Source organism: Balaenoptera physalus (assembly GCF_965194825.1).
Source record: "Balaenoptera physalus genome assembly, chromosome: Y".
Taxonomy (NCBI): Eukaryota; Metazoa; Chordata; class Mammalia; order Artiodactyla; family Balaenopteridae; genus Balaenoptera; species Balaenoptera physalus.
Window position 1 is genome coordinate 1,390,174 of NC_138904.1, and position 20,290 is coordinate 1,410,463.

The 20,290-nt window shown below is 45.5% G+C and overlaps 1 protein-coding gene across 1 annotated transcript in view; it reads right to left on the bottom strand.

Moving 5' to 3' along the window:
- The window catches only part of LOC309653438 (polyprenol dehydrogenase-like), a 188,216-nt gene that overhangs the window by 9,700 nt on the left and 158,226 nt on the right, over positions 1–20,290 (bottom strand). Inside the window, exon 6 of the mRNA XM_082448131.1 lies at positions 12,224–12,431. Coding sequence (XP_082304257.1) covers positions 12,224–12,431 — 208 coding nt within the window. The remainder of the gene's footprint in view (positions 1–12,223; positions 12,432–20,290) is intronic.

Sequence of the window (20,290 nt, forward strand, 5' to 3'; positions counted from 1 at the left end):
GTACGATGTTGGGACATACCTCCCAATGCCCTATTAACTGTCTTCACAGCTCTGTGCAGGTAGATGTCACCAGTCTGAAGGACATCACGCCTTGACTGACTCCCTGCTCCATGCCTCCTAGGGAATCCCATCTGAGGTGATGGGATCTTTTTTTTTTTTTCTCTTAAGGTGTATAGAACATGGGAGATGTTATTTATCCCAGAGGGAACACTGTTTAGAGCACCTTGTTGTCTATTCAGAATCCGATACTCATTTCCCAGCACACGGCACCCAGGAAACACACTCCGTCATGCTTGGTACGTGCCGTGCACCGTCCTCAGATCACGGTATCGGAAGGGCAAGGATGTTTCTTGAATGCTTGTCATCTTTGCTTTGATCAACGATCCTACAGTGGATTTTTGAAAGACTTTATTTCGACTATAAACTGTGAATTTTAATATATGTTCATTCATAAAACCGAATCGTTTCTAATTAAAAAAAAAAAAATCCCTCCATGTCCCCCTCGGTAAACTGGGGGCAGTATTCGTGCCCACCCCATGGTCTTGGAATACAGATTAAATACGCCAACGTTTACGAAGTGCTGTGCAACATCCAGCACGTCGTGGGTGCCATCTGGGTGTTGCTAAAACGTGTGTCAAAGGCATCATCAGGATGGGAGGGGCTGATGTTTCAAGAAGGATTCCCTCGTGGTGTCTCGGGCAGCGCCCGGCACAGGCAGGTGATGCAGGCACCCACCTGAGAGGTGAGTCTTATCAACCTGCCCCGGAAAGGCAGGATCTGAAGCCAATGAGCTTAAAAAGCCACAAGATGATGGTCTGGACACTTGAGATCCAAGGAGAGAGGAGAGTGTATGAATTTCCTCTGGGGGCTCTTGCAAATTATCACAAAATTGGTGGCTCAAAACAGCACAAAGGTACCATCTTCTTCAAATTCTAGGAGGTCAGAAGCATACAGTGAATCCGGGCGAACATCCAGGTGTGGGCAGCGCTGCATTCCTTCTGCAGGTGTCACGGGGAGAAGCTGTTTCCTTGCCTCTTTCAGCTCTGAGAGGCCACTGCATCCCCTGGCCCATGGTCCTCTGTTCCACCTTCAAAGCCAGGAATCCATGACCTCTGCTTCTGCCGTCACTTCTCCCTCTCTGACCCTCAGCCCCCCAACCTCTCTTATGAGGACCCCGTGATGACCTTGGGCTTCCCCTGGGTCATCCAGCATCTCCGACGAGAGGCTGACCTCCAAGGAGCGTGGAGTCACGATGGTGGGTCCCTACGACATGATGGAATGTCACCTGGGGGTGTCACGTGTCTTAAGCTGCTGGGACAGCGTGCTTGCATTTGGATGCTCGGTCCCCGACAACAGAGCAGCTCGGGACTCAGGCGGGAGAGAAGGCTCCCTGGACGTGTGTCCTTGAGGTGCTCAGTTAGGCCTCTCACCCGCTGAGCGCATCCGTCCGAGGACCAGACTTTCTGATCTCCTGTCTTCACTGGACAGATTCAGATGCATGGTGAAGGGAACCAACCACGGCCAACCATATATGTTATTCTGACAAGGGCACATTGCACAGGGGAGACGTGGTCATTTGTAACTGGAGACCTGATACAGGGAATTTCAAAGGGCTTATTGGACAGGAGCCCCGACCAGGGGACCAGATGCAGTCGGCATTGAAATTCGTGCTTTTTCGTGGTACACGTTGATCTTGAGGGAGTGGGGGGAGGGAACCAGGATGACGCCCCCAAATGCAAGGGCCCGACGGCCTGAGAGATGCAGGTTTTCTGTATCGGAGCTGGATTTGATTTATGAAGCTACTGCCTGCTTCCTAGATGCCTGAAGGGCACGCACGCCCTCTGAAGACCTTCCCTGACCCTACGGCACAGACATGTGGAATGGTCTTGACTTGCCTGTAGAAAGAACCAATGAAGCCTCTTATCTTTATAAATGTATCAACCTGCTGGGGTTTTTCAAGGTACTAACTGGTTTACCCAGGGGACCAGCTCTGAATTTGGAATCAAGTCCACGGCTTTTGATAAGGTGTAGAATAGAGGTTTCGGAGTGATATAAAAGAATGCCATTAAATGACATAAAGGGACATAAAGACACATAAATCCTCAAGACTCCCAACCCCCCGGCCCCCCAGGGACTGAGGGCACATCCTTGCAGACTTCACACAATGCACACACACACACGTACGCGTAACGAAATAATACGTATAATGATGATATACAATCATCATTATAAAGATGACATCAGAGCCTGCCATTGTCCTACAGCTTTTTTCTCTTTACAACTCACATCACTTTTGCTTTATTGCCATGGTAACAAATAGGCTTCCACTATGTAATTCTACAGTTTCCATAATTTCCTCTCTTATATATAAAAGAACCATTACTCAGTGCCCTGTGGTTGCACATTTTAAATCCAAATGTGCATGTGATGATCAAAAGATTTTTAAAAAGTGATTCATAGGTAAAAGTTTCACTTCAATGTTGGACCACAAAGAAAGAACTACACCTACTCTCTCGGGATGTAGAGGGATTCCTGGAGGAATAGGGAGTGAGTATGTCCAAGCACGGATGTTTTGCTAGCAAAAGAACCTAAAATTTGAAAAATTTTTAAATCCTTTGCTTGAGAATTGAGAGACTAAAAGGTGAGCTGATGAAAAAGCAAACTGAAAAGAGTTAATGAAGGTCTAAAAGGAGCCCAGGGGAGTAGCTGATTTCATTCAACTGGAATCAGGAGCATTCCTGGGCTGGAGGAAAGAGACTTAGTAACAACACATTAATTCTAAAACTTGAAACAGACGATTCTATTGATATGAGAATGCTGCCAGAACTAACCACAGAGGAGGAAGAAACCCTCAACCAAGCAATAAGCATTGAAGGCATTTTGAAAGCTGACTTAGAATGCCTTTTCCGAAAATTCCCAAACCCTGAGAGTTTTCAAAGGGAACCGTTCCACTTTTCAAAAGCTTCTCATGACAATTAGACTATTCTGAAGCAAAAGGGTGGGAAATAGAAAAGCTTCTTAATTCTCTCTCTCTTTTCTTTCTTTCTTCCTTTTTTTTTTTTTTTCTTTGTAACAAATCATCAAAACTTTACCATCCACACTTGTCAAAAAACAGCACAGAAAGGGGATCTCCAGCTCCAGGATAAATATCAATAAGCAACTGCTCAATGAAGTCGTTGGGGAACAGAATCCCACAGGGTATTACAGAATAAGGCTCCACGACGGTCAGAATCATTCTAGAAATAAAGACCACCCCTTCTAGGGAATGTACTTATCCACACTACCCAAATAAGGGAGTGAAAGGAAACTAAAATGCAGTCATCTCTCTAGGTCAGAGCCAGCCAACTTTGTCTGCAAACGGCCAGATAAGAAATACTTTTGACTTCTGTGGGCTTTCTGGTCTCTGTTGTAACTACTCAACTCTGCCTTTGTAACATGAAAGCAGCCATGTGTGCCAATAAAACTTTATTCTCAAAACCATGCAGCCAACCCATAGTTGCCTAACCCTGTGCCCCATAGGTCAGGTTTTTATAAAATTAAACTGATACTTTATTTTTTAAAAAGTAAGATAGGAGGACTTCCCTCATGGCACAGTGGTTAAGAATCCGCCTGCCAATGCAGGGGACACAGGTTTGAGCCCTGGTCCGGGAAGATCCCACATGCCGTGGGGCAACTAAGCCTGTGCACCACAACTACTGAGCCTGCGCTCTAGAGACCGTGAGCCACAACTACTGAGCCCGCACGCCACAACTACTGAAACCCGCATGCCTAGAGCCCAAGCTCTGCAACAAGAGAAGCCACCACAATGAGAAGCCCGCACACTGCAACGAAGAGTAGCCCCCGTTCGCCACAACTAGAGAAAGCCCGCATGCAGCAACGAAGACCCAACGCCACCAAAAATAAATAAATAAATTCTAAAAAAAGTAAGATAGGAATGATATACAACATAGCATATGATAAAGTATAATATACAAATGATAATAGGTATAAGTATTCTTCAGAGAGAAACATTAGATGTTTTCCCTTCAAAATAACAAATTAGCTACCAGGACATGAGCTACTATTTAATTGCCTATAGAGTAGATGGGAACATTTTCAAAAGCAGCACACAGTCAAAGGAGACAGTCTGATCCATATATGCAGATTAAATAAGCATATGGCTTAAAAAAAAAATTGAGACTGAAAATCTATTAGAAAGTAGAAGATGTCAGTGATGGAATTGGTAAAATCACTTTTTTGTCTATTCTTTTTTTGTTGTTTTTTAAAATGAAATAGACATTTATTTTCTTTAACACTGTTTTCCTATATTTTGAAATTATATTTCCATGTTCCCACATACAATGAATCATAAAGCCATCACCACAGGCAGTACAGGCTCAGAGTATACTGAACATTGTAATCAGTGAGGCCGTTATAATGTGATTCTTCTGATAATGTGATAGAAATTTTGGAATCTTAATATTTCTTTTTTTTTTTTAATTTATTCATTCATTCATTCATTCATTTTTGGCTGCGTTGGGTCTTCGTTGCTGCGTGCGGGCTTTCTCTAGTTGCGGCAAGCGGGGGTTACTCTTTTATTTTTAAATTTTTTTTTTAATTTTTTTTTTTTTAAACTTTGGGTTTATTTATTTATTTATTTTTATGGCTGTGTTGGGTCTTCGTTTCTGTGCGAGGGCTTTCTCTAGTTGCGGCAAGTGGGGGCCACTCTTCATCGTGGTGCACGGGCCTCTCATTATCGTGGCCTCTCTTGTTGCGGAGCACAGGCTCCAGACGTGCAGGCTCAGTAATTGTGGCTCACAGGCCCAGTTGCTCCGCGGCATGTGGGATCTTCCCAGACCAGGGCTCGAACCCGTATCCTCTGCATTGGCAGGCAGATTCTCAACCACTGCGCCACCAGGGAAGCCGGGGGTTACTCTTCTTTGCGGTGCACGGGCTTCTCATTGCGGTGGCTTCTCTTGTTGTGGAGCACGGGCTCTAGGTGCATGGGCTTCAGTAGTTGTGGCATGCGGGCTCAGCAGTTGTGGTTCACGGGCTCTAGAGCACAGGCTCAGTAGTTGTGGCGCACGGGCTTAGTTGCTCCGCAGCATGTGGGATCTTCCCGGACCAGGGCTCGAACCCGTGTCCCCTGCATTGCCAGGTGGATTCTGAACCAGTGCACCACCAGAGAAGCCCAGTATTTCTTAAAATATCAAAATTACTTGGGAAGGAATCATGTCCCTTGAATAAATAGTCTTCCATATAACTGTGTGCATCTAGGAAGTTATAAATCAGTGTGCATTCCACAAACGATACATGCCATATACTCCATATGTATGTATGCATGTATACGTACGTGTGTGTAGATATACACACAGATATACATGGATCTATTTTTTTGTTTCTCCATTTTCAAAATATTTTTCTCCTGTGTTCTAATATCTTTGGTTATAACCATACAATATTACTTTTTTGTATGTTCTTGAAGCAGGAAATACAAAGCAAAAAGTATTGGCAACATACATAACCGATACAAATCAGCAGCCAGAATAAAGAACAGAGATGAATCCAAAACAGAAAGGCTAAACACCCCCTAGAAAAATGGGGAAAAGGCATTTCCCAGAAACCAGCATCCAGATGCCAAATGATCTCACGGAGACCGTTCAACCACAAGGACATTTCGGGAAATGCAAATGCAAATTAAAACACAGCAAATGCCATTTCCCGCTCCAGGACTGAAGAGCTTGGCGGTTGACCCAAGTTGGCAAAGACTGAAAAGTCCAACACTTAACGCATATGATGAAGATGTAAACCACTGGGAATTCTCAGTACCTGGATTGTGCACTGGGAAAACCAAATGGAATTCCCAGGAAACGTGAACATGTGAGAACCTTCTAGCCTTAAAATGTCACTGCCTGTGATATTCCCTAGAGGAAGTGAGATGTGGAGATCTGTGGAGGACCCATCATGGCATAGCTGTGGTAACAGGAAAGAACCGGAAAGAACCCAAGTGTCCTTGACCCTGAGAATGAATCTGAACCATGATGTATGTGCAGGTGGACCACTTCACAGGGACGGAAATCAATAACCTACTTCTACATGCACCAGCACGGGCAGATCTCCAACATTTAATACTAAGTGCTTTGGGGTAAACTGTGACCCCTCAAAAGACATGCTGAAGCCCTAGTCCCTGAACAGGACTGTATTTGGAAATGGGGTCTTTGCAGCCATGAACGTTCCGAGATGTGGTCCTCCTGGATGAGGGTGGCCCTACATCCAATGACAGGGTCCTTCTAAGAGACAGAAGAGGAGAGACCCAGACACAGAGGAGAAGCCACGTGAAGAGAGGCAGAGATGGGAGGGATGCAGCCACGAGCCCAGGGACGCCTGGAGCCCCCAGAAGCTGGAAGAGGCGGGAAGGACCCTCCCCTGGAGCCTCTGGAGGGAGCGCAGCCCTGGGACACCTTGACCTCAGACGTCTGGTCTCCAGGAACGGGAGAAGGATGAATGTCTGTGGTTTTAACCCACCTGATTTGTAGTCATTTGTTATAACGACCCCAGGAAACAAATTTATGGTGCAAAGAAAGCAAATCACAGATATTACTCTGCTTATGTCAGGATGAAAAAATGCAAAATTAAATTTCAGAGACACACCCATGTAATGAGAAACAGGAGAACGGGTAACACCACACCTGGGATAGGGCTTACGTCTCGGGGGAGGAAGGAAATCGCATCTGGAGAAAAGCACGGCATGGCAGATGTGACGACATGTGTGCTCATTTATTTTTGACTTTTAAATATTTTATTTATTCGTTGTGTTCAGGGTTTGTAATATTTTTAATAAACCCTATTCAGAACCGAAACAAACATCAGCATTTCATAAAATAATCAGGAATAAATGCAATAAATATATGGGCATTTATGGAGAATTAATAAGGCACCTCTGAAAAGCTCTAAGATTTTGATCACCAGTTCCCAAGTGTGGCTTTTCCAAGACCAACAAGCAATTCTGCGACTCCAGCTGGGTGTCCTACGGTTCAACTCCATTCTGACACATCTCGAGGTAGCCTCAGACCCCACAGGTGAAGGGCTCAGTCCCACAGGACTACCCCTCCCTCCACCACAATTCCGACACCAGGTGGTCACCTGTGCTTCGGACCAACCGGCTATAGATGGAAGGTTGCCATGACCCCTCCTTGGGTTCAGTTAATTTGCTAGAATGGCTCACAGAAGTCAGGAAATATTTTACTCACTAGATCGCCGGTTTATTATAAAAGCAGATAACTCAGGAACAGCCAGATGGGACAGATGCAGAGGGTGAGGTCTGGGGAGGGGGCAGGGGACCCCCGCACCCTCTCCAGGCTGTCACTTTCCTGGTACCTCCATGTGTTCACGAACTAGGAAACTATTTGAACCCTGCCCTTTGGGGGTTTTATGGAGGCTTCATGACACAGGCACCATTGATTAAATTATTGGCCATTGGTGATGGATTCAACCCCCAGGCCCTCTCCCCCTCCCGGGAGGTCAGGGGGGTGGGAATGAAAATTCCAACCCTTTAGTCGCTGGTTGGTTTCCCTGGCAACCAGCTACCATCCTTAAGTGAGTTCCAAAGGGCACACCTCTTGAACATAACAAGAGACACCTTTCAGGCTCTCAACACTTGGGAAACTCCAAGGGTTTTAGGAGCTCTGTGCAGAAATGGGGACAAAGACCAAGTACATATATTTCTTATTATAAACCACAATATCGCAAGCATCAAGAAAGACGTGGTCCAAACGAGAGTTGACCTATATTCAGACAGAGGACAGCGCTGTCTGAAATCCTGGGGCTCCCTGAATTAAGTTAAAAATCCTCCCTCCCAGGGGATCTATGTATACGTATAGCTGATTCAGTTTACTGTATAGTATAAACTAACCCAATATTGTAAAGCAACCATACTCCAATAATAAAAAAAAAATTCCCCCTCCCAAATTAAGTCTTCTTACGATGATTATATCGGTTGTGAAAAGATGACCACCACCAAAATGTACAAAATGTGAGCAAATGACTACGTGGGAGACCTCCTCCTCCTAGATGCTGTTTTTCTCGATTTGCAAAATCATCTAAAAGGTGGTCTGGAAAGATAATCAGTTCAGAGTCAGGAAAGGTAAGACAAGAGAGTGATGGTGTAGATAAAAGTAAATTCAGAACAGACGGAAGCAAGGGAAGGTTTTTAGGAAACACCTTTAGTAAGTGTCATGGTTGGCGGTTTTAGTAACCGTCATGGTGTGCGGTCAGCAGAGAAGGATGGGCCCTTGGACACAGGGCTCCCAGTTTGAACAGGAATGAGCACCTGTGGTCCTCCTACATCACCCCCTGCAGACATCACCCAGGCTGACTAAGGATTCAGTCGTTGTCACAGGTAAAAATACTGGAGGGGGATTTCTAATCACAACGTCAGCCCAGAAACCATGAAAGTTAAACAACAAAACAATTTACAACAAGAAAAAAAAAAGTTAACCCCTTGACTCATTCTGGCAAAAAAAAGTACTTTCTCTAAGACCAGAAGGCACAAGAATTCTGGGGACCAATCGTGGAAGATGAAACAAGTGATTATGTCCCTAATATACAGAAAAGCTTCTCCTGAATCATCACCTCCCCTCCGCAACACACACACACACACACACACACACACACAGGTAAGTGTCCCCAGAGAACACGAACCAACAGTTCGCACAAGTTGTCACATTCACAAAGGGAAATTAGATTTCAAACGGAACCACAAAGGGAAACCGGGTGATTCAGGAGAGGTGGGTTTTGATGGCCTGCTGACGAAGATGTAATTACAGCTGGTGTTGACTGGATGCTGGGGCCCGGTTGTAACTGTTAATTCATATTTGTCAGAATCTGAGTTCCACGGGTGGCCCCAAAATGCTGCACTGAGGAGAGCCCAGTAGTGGAGAACTCAGGGCAATCACTGTCATTTATGGCATCCACCCTCCCCTCCTGGGCTCTGGCGATCATCGTTTCTAATCTCTGCGACCCCGTGGTGAGGAAGAAATGAATATGGTCTACCCGCCAAGACTGTGGAAGCCGATCAGCACCTCCCACTGAAAGGTGACAGTCAGAGGAAAGAAAGACGTAATCCTAACAAGAAGCCAGACACTGCCCTGTAAACATACCATCTTACTGCTAACGTGAAAAAAAAATGCAGAGTTAAATGGGACCACATATGGTCTAGGGGCAAAACACTAGAAAATTATCAGCAGAAATGTGTTGTGGGAATTTGGGTACCAGATTTTAAATGTGCATAGCCTCTAGATAAACAAACTCCTTTTTAAGAATTTATTCTAAAGAAATAATCACACAGAAGACTTAAACAGACATGTCTCCAAAGAAGACATACAGATGGCCAACAGGCACATGAAAAGATGCTCAACATCGCTAATTATTAGAGAAATGCAAATCAAAACCACAATGAGGTATCACCTCGCACCCGTCAGAATGGCCATCATTAGAAAGTCTACAAACAATAAATGCTGGAGAGGGTGTGGAGAAGAGGGAACCCTCCTGCACTGTTGGTGGGAATGTAAATTGGTGCAGCCACTATGCAGAACAGTATGCGGGTTCCTTAAAAAACTAAAAATAGAGCTTCCATGTGATCCAGCAATCCTACATATCTGGAGAAAACTCTAATTCAAAAAGATACATGCACCCCAATGTTCATTGCAGCACTATTTACAATAGCCAAGTCATGGAAGCAACCTAAATGCCCATCGACAGATGAATGGATAACAAAGATGTACATATATACAATGGAATATTACTCAGCCATAAAAAAGAATGAAATAATGCCATTTGCAGCAACATGGATGCAACTAGAGATGATCATACTAAGTGAAGTAAGTGAGACAGAGACACATACCATATGATATCACTTATATGTGGAATCTAATTTTTTTTTAATGATACAAATGAACTTATTTATGAAACAGAAACAGACTCAGACATAGAAAACAAACTCATGGTTACCAAGGAAAGGGGGGAGAGGGACAAATTAGGATTTGGGGATTAACAGATACACACTCTTATATATAAAATAGATAATCAACAAGGACCTACTGTAGAGCACAGGGAACTATATTCACTATCTTGCAATAACCTATAATGGAAACGAATCTGAAAAAGAATATACCTCTCTCTATATATATAAAATATATATATATATAACTGAATCACTTTGCTGTACACCTGAAACTAACACAACATTGTAAATCAACTACACTTCAATAAAAAGCAAAAAAAATACAAAAATAAAAAACAATTTTTTTTAAAGAAAAACAAGAAATAATCACAGAAACTCCAACGTGTCTAGGGGCACGGGGCCTCCTTGGGCAGGTAGGTAATTTCACCCCTATGCTTCCAGTGTGGACAGTAAAATAATGACAATCATGGTCTTTATGGACCCCACCGGGTTACTTGGGGATTAAATTTATATAAAGGAATTATTTTTAGCTTGTATCTCATACAGAGGGTGACGGACAGGATGTTAATTTTTCTTATGATTATTGCACTTATCAGGGTAAAACGGATAAGAACCTAACTGCACCAGAAAGGAAGTTTGATCAAGAAACAGATTCCCCAAAGGGCAACATAGGGGGAGAGGATTCAGAGGTACAGACTATTAGGCATAAAATAAGCTCCAAGGACAGAGCGTACAACACCGGGAACATCGCTGATATTTTCTAATACCTATAAATGGAGTCGAACGTTAAAAAAAAAACCCAGAGACCCCTGCATACTAGATTGTCAGGGCTCACTCTGTGTGGGCAAAATGGGGCAGGAGGGACACCAAAACAGAAACACGGGGAACCTTTAATCGGAGGGATTCGGGGGGCCTGGCATTCATCATTTCTCACTTGGCATCATTTGAGCCACATGGCCGTGGCGGCAGGCACATGTCACCAAGCCTTCTGTGTGTCCCCACCTCCTACTTGCCGGCCTCACCCCCTGTGTCCGGTTCACGTGTACTGTGAGAGCCCGCCCTTCCCCCCGGCGTTCGGCCATGGCTGTGCTGTGCCCTGGGTGCCCAGTGCCCCGTGGGGAGGGGTCTGCTGAGGTTCAGTGGGACCCAGATGAGTTCTCCAAGCGGCCTTTGGTGGGACTGGGGCTGACATGTCCACACGGCTGTATATAATATAAATAGAGAACCAACAAGGCCCTACGGTAGAGCACAGGGAACTCTACCCACTATCTCACAATGACCTATAATGTGTGTACAGATACATGGATGGACCTAGAGGTTGTCATACGGAGTGAAGTAAGTCAGACAGAGACAAATACCGTGTGGTATCACTTATATGTGCAATCAAAAAAATGACACACATGAACTTAATTACAAAATAGAAACAGACTGACAGGCTTAGAGAAGGAACTTATAGTTATGGGGGGAAGGGTCGGGAGGGGGAATAGATTGGGAGTTTGGGGTTAGCAGATGCAAACCCTCACAGGTAGAATGGATAACCCACAAGGACCTGCCGAAGGGCACAGGGAACGCTACTCAGCATTCTGTAATAACCGAAATGGGAACAGAATCTGAGAAAGAGTGGACACACGCATATGCATAACTGAATCGCTGTGCTGTACCCCTGAAACTCACACCGCATGGTTCATCAACTGTACGCCAACAGAAAATAAAAAGTCAAAGAGAAGCAAAGCGCTGTCCAAGGAGACACGGCGCACAGGGCCTCACAGACACAAGCGGGCAGCACACACGATTATTCCCGAACAGGACGGAGACGGGAGGGGAAGACACACGGCTTTCACTTCTAGAGGCAGACGCGTGTCCTTCCAACGCCCTTCAAGAGCGCGCAAACCAGGGCCAGGGAGAGACCAGAAGGACAGCCCCAGATGCCGCCTGTTCTTTCAAGACACGACCCTCTGAGACCCATCAGTCCCGGGTCAGACACGCCCACATGACCAGGGTCTTTGGGAGCAAAAGCAAGCCCGCCGCCAGCCTCTGACCGAAATCGACTTTTCTCCTTTCGAACAACAACAAGAGCAAAATAATGCCGACACCCGCGTGGACACACAGGGGAGGGTTCTGCCTCGGTGCTACTTATCTCGGCAATGGGACCTCATCGTCCTGAGGACCCCCCGGGCACGAGCACAGAAAGCCCGGCCGCTTCGGGAAGGCGAAACCGAACTCTGCACACGTGGGCTCGCAGCGCGCAAGCCACAGCGACACGCCCGACCGTCGCAGCCTTACCTTGAATAAGCACCAGCCGAACAGCTTCTTAATGAGCCGTGTGCCCCAGAAGACGTGTCTATACAGGTCGGTATCCACCACGCCGGGGTCGGCCACGTTGGCGGTCACGGGGCTGCCCGTGGCCTCCAGCAGCGCCTGCAGGTGGTACGTGAAGAGCACCAGGGCCAGCTTGCTCTGGGCGTACGCCGCGTGCGCCGAGTAGCTCTTGCTGCAGAAGCAAAGCGGGAGAGGGTGTGAAACGCGGGCATCTGGCCCCGATTGTCCCCTCGCCCGGCCGGGAGGCAATCTCCAGCGACAGGCTGAGGGCAGCTACACACGCACCTGAGTTCAAGTGTGTTACGAGAATCGTCTCCATCTCTGAGAACTGACTGCGTTTTTCTCCCCTCCGAATGCTCAGCGCTTGGGAAACAGGCCCTGACGCGTGTCCTGCTCGGATGCAGCCTGTCTATTTTGGCTTCCTATCATTGCAGATTATGTTATGGGGGGCACAGCATGTTGACAACCGGGGATGCCTTTCTGGCAAAACACATCGTTTCTCATTTGTTAGGGATTAGTCACTTTCTTCAGGCCCATAGTTCCTTTTCCTGAATTTTATGGGATATGAATACAGCCCAACCTGAGTTCCTTCTTCCGGTGGGATGTGCCCCATATTCTATGTTACTCTCTCTCTTTCAATCTCAGAGGTGTCTCCTAAGTTGGGAGAAAATTCATCCATGGAACTCACCCTCGTGGGAGTTTCACACAGTCAAAGATGAAAAGAAAGAAATCAGAGTCATCGCGTGAAACACAGAAAAAAACACTCTTTGGAATTCAACGGACAAAGGCTCTTCCTAAATAAGAATTAAAATTTGCAATAAATGGGGACTTCCCTGGTGGCACAGTAGTTAAGAATCCACCTGCCAACGCAGGGGCCACGGGTTTGAGCTCTGGTCCGGGAAGATCCCACATGTCACGGAGCAACTAAGCCCATGCGCCACAACTACTGAGCCTGTGCTCTAGAGCCCGCGAGCCCCAACTACTGAGCCCGCGTGCCACAACTACTGAAGCCCCTAGAGCCTGTGCTCCGCAACAAGAGAAGCCACCGCAATGAGAAACCCATGCACTGCAACAAAGAGTAGCCCCTGCTCGCCGCAACTAGAGAAAGCCTGCGCGCAGCAACAAAGACCCAACACAGCCAATAAAAAAAACAAGATTGCAATAAATGAACTAAATTGACTAAATGATTCAGGAAAGTGAACTGAGAAAACGTGACCAAGGAAAGCACAGAAGGGGAAAAAAAAAGGAAAAGGGAAATACTAGAACGTAGAAAACAGTACAAGAAAGGGTATCAGAGAAATCAAGCCTCGTATGCTTAGTTGCCGAGTGAGACTTTCTGAAAAACCTCAATTCTGTAAATTGCACACATGGGCGCTTGTCCCTTCCTATGCGACAACCACATCAACCCCTTTTCGGACTGGGTCCCGCCTCCTGCTGTTTCCTGGGTAGAATCTTTCTTCCTCATCAGCATGTCCCCACGGTGTGCCCATCACACAGCCTCTCGTCACAAGAGGCCACAGGCAAACCCTGAGGTTTGGCCTCGGGTCCACGCAGTTTAAGCTGGAAAATAAACCCCAAGTCCTCTGTCTTAAAGATGACTCAGAACAAGTCAGCCAAGGGTGACACCTGACAAGCTTGCCGCAGGGCGTTGGCCAAAGGAATTCCAAACAGATCTTTAGTTGGAGGGAGGAATTAAGACAAAAATATAGCACAGTTCTGAGCCCAGATGCCCTCCCCTGATCCAAGACAACCTCCCAATTATCGTCAAGATACTTGTTTTTGGCAGATTCCTCCTGTCTCTTCCCCCCAGAAGAGGAGAGAGCTCCAGGAAAGAGGGAGTTATTAAGTGGGGGGAGAGAAAGGCTGAACTTTCACCTTGGAACTGGGCCATTTTGACACGTGCACGCGTTTGCTCCTGAATTACCAGGGCTGTCTGGGAGGGAACAGGAATCCTGAATTTAGAAGGAAGAGAGGGAACCATAAATGTGCAGATTCCTCAAGGGTAAATCGACGAGTGATGTAACTACGGTTTTCTACGGTAGCATGGAGAAGAGAGAACGGAAATTCTCTAAATATACTATGTGGGGGGGGAAGTCAATACATTTCTCTACAGGAGGAAAAAAAATCAAGAGTACAAGTAATTTCAGGAGAGGTTCCCTGGTGGATTTAAAGATAAATAAACATCCACAGTAGAACTGGAAAAGAATCAAAGCCGATACACAAGAGGACATGATTCCCCATGAAAGTTTATAAATAAAGCCCCGAGGAATGGCAGAGACACTTGGTGTTTAAAACAATGAAGAGACTGTTGCAATTTTAACAGACAGAAGGCAGCTGAAAGGGAGAATCAATCCACAAACTTAAGCAGAGGTAGAAGAAATTCATGAAATGTCTGCATGGCTTGATTCGAAACATGAGATTTTTAATACGCTGCTTTTGTAATGAATGGTGTCAAAAAGGCAGAACGGAAACCATAAAAATATATCTTTGTTTTCAAAAAATAATAACCTATTGATGTAACTACTTCGTAACTAGTTTGAAAGTCAATCTGAAACAAAAGTAGAGAGTCTTGTGGTAGCCTTTCTGTCGGGGAGGAAAACTTTTCTCCTGTACTTTTGTGTTCTGTACCTGAGGCCTGCAGATTAAACCACCATGTGTCAGATTAAAGAGAGAAGTATACCGATTTTACATGTATGGGGAACTTCATAGAAAAGAAGAGAAAACCCCAAAGAGTTGGGAAGTCCTCATTTCTCACAAGTTTCTGCTTTTAGTCAGATAAGGGAGGCTCCAGAAAGGCATATGTCTGCATCTGTTGCTTCTCAAGAAGCTCAAAATAACCTGTATGTCAAAGTGGCATATTTTGAGTTAGCATATTCAGACCCCCATCACTTTCTCTACCTTACAGACAAGAGAAGGAAAGGTGAAGAATGATATTTTGAACACAACATATGCAAACCTGTGTATTGAATCAAAGACTCGATAGTTCTCAAAGGGGTTCTTGATTAAAAACTAGGAAAACATTACTTAGAGATGGGAAATCCTATCCTAAATTGAAGCAGCTTGGCTTTCTGGTTGGGAAGAGGACACTGGATTTTTTGACACCTGTGTTTCATGTAAACAGTATGTGGCATTTACAAGATTGAGCACTGTACTTGGTCTGCATCTGGCATTCATCTGACAGCCGATCTACACCCATTGAAGTAATTACACTGAGCCACCTGAGACCAGGTGCTAAGTGCACGCGGTCAGCTAGTGCCCCCATGCTTAGCAAGATGCCAAGAATGTAGCAGGTCATACATTTCTGCTAAGGAAATGAGGTTTCAAGTTCTCATCAAAGACAAAATTACTATTGCCTATGACAATAAATGCACACCCACATATTTCTACTTTTTAAAATATACACATGTAAAACCTACATTTTAATAAAGTATTGTAGGGGGGAAACTCTCTTCCCTCTATCCTCTTAGGTTCTGTCCTGGGGCCTGCAAATCAAACTGCTAAAAGACAGTTTAACAAGAGAAAACAGTGTTAATTACATACATACATATAGGAATTCCCAAAATGATGTGATTCAAGGAGGTGGCCAGATGATAGAGGCTTATATACCATCTTAGGGTAAACAAAGGAAAAGGGGTTTTGGGATTCTGGGTGGAGGAGGCAAGTTATGGGAAGGGAAGAAATGTGTGTATATAAATAAGGACTGTCTTGTTATGCAAATAAGAGTCTCTCGGGTGAAAAGAGTCATCTCCAGGAGTAGCTCTCTTCCTGGAATGGAGACATTACTACAAATGGAAAATCCCTGGATAAATGTAAATTTCCTTTACAAAACCGTAAATTGATACTTTATTTTTTAGACAATTGGGGGCGGGGTGAGGGGGAGTAAAGAGCGTTTCCTGGGTCTGCTTGTTCTCAATTGCCTTTAGCTCAAAAGATCCCATGTATCAAAGAGGTACATTTGGAGCTGGCATGTTCTGGTCCCCTTCAGTAGGACCAAAGGTATACCTTGGGAGAACTTTTTAAGGATAATATTAATTTTTCATTATTATAAAACAAATATATATGGGTTGTAAAAAAATTACAAAGCTCAAAGAAGAATTGAAAATCAATTCCATAGTGATTTCAGTGTTCTTCCCCACCAAGAAATGGCCATCGATCACATTGCATGAGCGTGTATATGTATTTGTATATACACATATACACATATATGTATATGTGTGTATACATATGTGTATACACACATATGTATATATACTCATATATACATATATGTGTGCATCTATATGTGTGTATATATACTCATATATACATAGATGTACCTGTGTCTACATATATACTCATATATATACTCATATATATGTCTATATATATATACTCATATATACGTATATGTGTCTATATATGTGCCTATATATATACTCATATATATGTATATGTGTGTCTATATGTGTCTATATACTCATATATATATGTGTCTCTATATGTGTATACATATTCATATATATATATATGTTTGTGTCTATATATGTGTGTCTATATATATACCCATATATGTATATGTGTGTGTGTGTGTGTATATATGTGTGTGTGTGTGTGTGTGTGTATATATATATATTCCATCCTACCTTAAAGATGGCTTTTCTCACTGGCTTTCCACCATCTTTGACCTACACCGTATTAATCCATACGCTTTCTACTCCGCGCCATTGATTTTTTAACTACTTCCACACCAGTGGTCAAGGTCCCTCCTGAGCACTGCTCTCCACTGCCCACAAGTAAACTATCGCCCACCCGTCCTAGAAAACCATTCTGCATTATTTTAAGTGTCTCACGAGGAGTCCATTTCCTGAACTCCCTCAGTCCCATGGGAAATCGTGCCTATGACTATGGGATTTATAAGACAATATCTTGAAAACCATTAATTCACTGAGCTTTCCTGTTGAAGGGAAACCCCAGTGAAACACACGTGACCCTGAATGTGGATATGATTAAGGGTGTCTGACGTCTGTGTTTTCGGCGTATTACAGAAAACATTATTCCCCTCTTGCCGTTGGAGATCAGAAAAAACCAACCGGCCTGGACAGTTTATGATAAGAAAGGAGCTCTTCATTGATTACCTTGATGGACACCGTGGGTGTGTGTGTGTGGGTGTGTGTGTGTGGGTGTGTGTGTGTGTGTGTGTGTGTGTGTCTGACTGTGTGATGTTCACTTCATACGAGTAAGTCCCATTTGCTTCCCTTAAAAGTTCGATTCCGAGACAGTAACACATCAGCACACGGCAAACACAATTACAGAAACTCCACGTACTACCCACAACCTAGTTTCCAATTGGCGCGTTTTGGATGCTGGTCGAGCCTGATAAACGATCGGCCTGCAAGTAGGACCCATATACAGTAAGTCGGCAAGAAAAGAATCCCTCAGCTCCAAACTCAAGTTTTCCCTTGACAAGACGAACGACTGCCTTGCATTCTGCCTTGGTGTCCTACGTTTAACATGACGGAGGATGATGGAAAGAGAGACCACCCACCAGGACCTCCGAAAATATCGTGAGCTAAGAAGAGCCTCTGTCCTTCCACGAAGGGAAGTCGGCAGAGACAGCCTGGGATGTGGCAGGGCCCCCTGTGAACTCCAGCCTCATCCAAACACCTGCTAGAGTTGGTCACAGAAGCACCGCAAGGGTGCCGGCTGCCTGTAAGGGGTCCCAGGACACACGCTGAACATGCTAAATGTTTAGTGAAAACCACGTCAATGCAGGACAGCCTATTTATAACATGACATCTCACCACAGAGGTGCCACAACCAACGATATACGAGGATGCGAAGACGTACTTATGAATAAAATAGTGAAAAACTGCCCCAGAGTTAAATAAGTTTGGGAAACTCAAACCAAGACGGCTATTTTCACGACAAGACAGGGCCGTGCCTATAATGTGTCAATGATTATTGTGTCTCCCAAGCAAGGTCAGGCTGAAATAACGTGAGCCCTAAAAGGTTAAGGATCTATCCACTGGGGAGGGACCAATGGTGCGTGCTGTGGGCTGAACTGTCTCCCCCCTCTTCCCATAACAGAAGAGGTTCTGTTGGAGTCCTAACGCCCAGGACCTCAGAAGAGGACCTTCCTTGGAAACAGGGTCTTTACAGAGGTGATCAAGTTAAACTGAGGTCGTTTGGGTGGGCTACACTCCAATAAGACTCGTGCCATACAGAAAACTCCAGAGGCTGCAGAGAAGCCTGGAAGAGACTGAGCCTGGGTGGGTTCCACCCAGGGCCTCCACGAGGGACCCACCCTGCCTAACCAGCCAACCTTGACCTTGGACTTCCAGTCTCCAGGACTTCGAGACAATAACTTTCCGTGGTTCTAAGGTACCCAAATTTCTGGTCCTTTGTCACGGCCGCCCCAGGAAACTCATACAGTAACCACTGTTTTACAAAAGCAAAGGTGACTTGGGAATCGGCGGTCCAGTGGTTAGGACTTGGCACTTTCATTGCCGTGGCCTGGGTGTGATCCCTGGTCAGGGAACTAAGATCCCGCAAGCCACACGGCGTGGCCAAAAAAGAAAAAAGCAAAAGTTACTTGGTACAAATCATAAAAATGTGGACTCCGCTGGTTTGCTCCACTGAAGAATAGAGAAGAGAGAAAGCCAATAAAAACAAGGAGATTTTTCTAAGTTCAGAGGAAGTAAGCCCATAAGATGTAAGTTTCTTGGGGGGAGAGGAAGCCATGAGGACAGTGTGCTTGTGAGGAACCCTACGAAAGTCCACTCTGAGCCCTGGTCTGCAGCTGGGCCTTTGTGGACGGAGCCACAAGACCCAGGGACACGCAGCACTTGTACCCAAAGAAGCACCTCGGTTGGTGACACAGGACGTAGCCACTCCCGCATCCAGAGGGTTCTGTTAACTTCGCCACTAAGAGCAAATCTTAATCTCTTGATCTCTTCCGAGGTCAAGAGTCAAGATGGGGGACTCGCTTTGGTTTGGGTCCGAGGAGAGGAGGTAGGAGGGTACCATTTTCTTTCTTTCTGTAGCCGAGGGCAGCCCAGGAAAGAGCTGCCTGCATTAAGAGGGGAGGCTTCAAGGATAAGCAGGAGGAGCTGCCCCCAGGAGAGGTACAGAGGGGTCTTTCCGTGCGGTCACCCTCAGAGCTGGCACGAAGCTGGGGCACCTCTGATGTGACCCCTGCAGAGGGTGCCTTGGGTCCCGAGGTGCCCATGGGCGCAGGAGGCTGAGCACGGAGACAAGTCAGGGTGCAGGGTGGGTAGTGGGCAGACCCGTCTCCCGGACACCACGGCGCGTCACCTACAGAATGCCTTGCCCACATCTGTGCCCTTGACAGTTCATTTCACGTGTCCACGCTCAAGTGTTTGCTCCAATGCCAGCCTAGATGGTGCCAGGAAGGTATTTTTCAGAGGAGATGAACCATGAAACCAGTAGCCTGCGTGTAAAGCAGGTGAGCCTCGGCCATGTGGGTGGGCCTCATCCTATCAGGTGAAGGCATTCAGGGGGAAAGAATGAGGTTCCCCCAAAAGAAGAAGGGATCTGGCCTCAAACATCACAGCACAGAAATTCTACCTAAGTCACCTAGTCTTTAGGTTCAAGACTGCAAACGTCACCGCTTCCCTGAATCTCTGGCCCGCTGGTCGACCTTGTCAGCCCCTCCAAGCATGGGAGGTAGTTTCTGAAAACAAGTCCAACTCTAGTGGGGAGTGGGAAGGGGGAGGGGCAATATAGGGGGAGGGGTAATATAGGGGGAGGGGCAATAGAGGGGAGTGGCAATAGAGGGGGAGGGAAGTAAGAGATATAAACTATTATGTATAAAATAAGCTACAAGGGGACTTCCCTGGCAGTCCAGTGGTTAAGACTCTGTGCTTCAGCTGTAGGGGGTGTGGGTTCGATCCCTGGTCAGAGAACTAGGATCCCACAAGCCACATGGTGTGGCCAAAAAAAAAATAATTTAAAAAATAAAATAAAATAAGCTACAAGGATATACTGTACAGCACAGGGAATATAGCCAATATTTTATAATAACTGTAAATG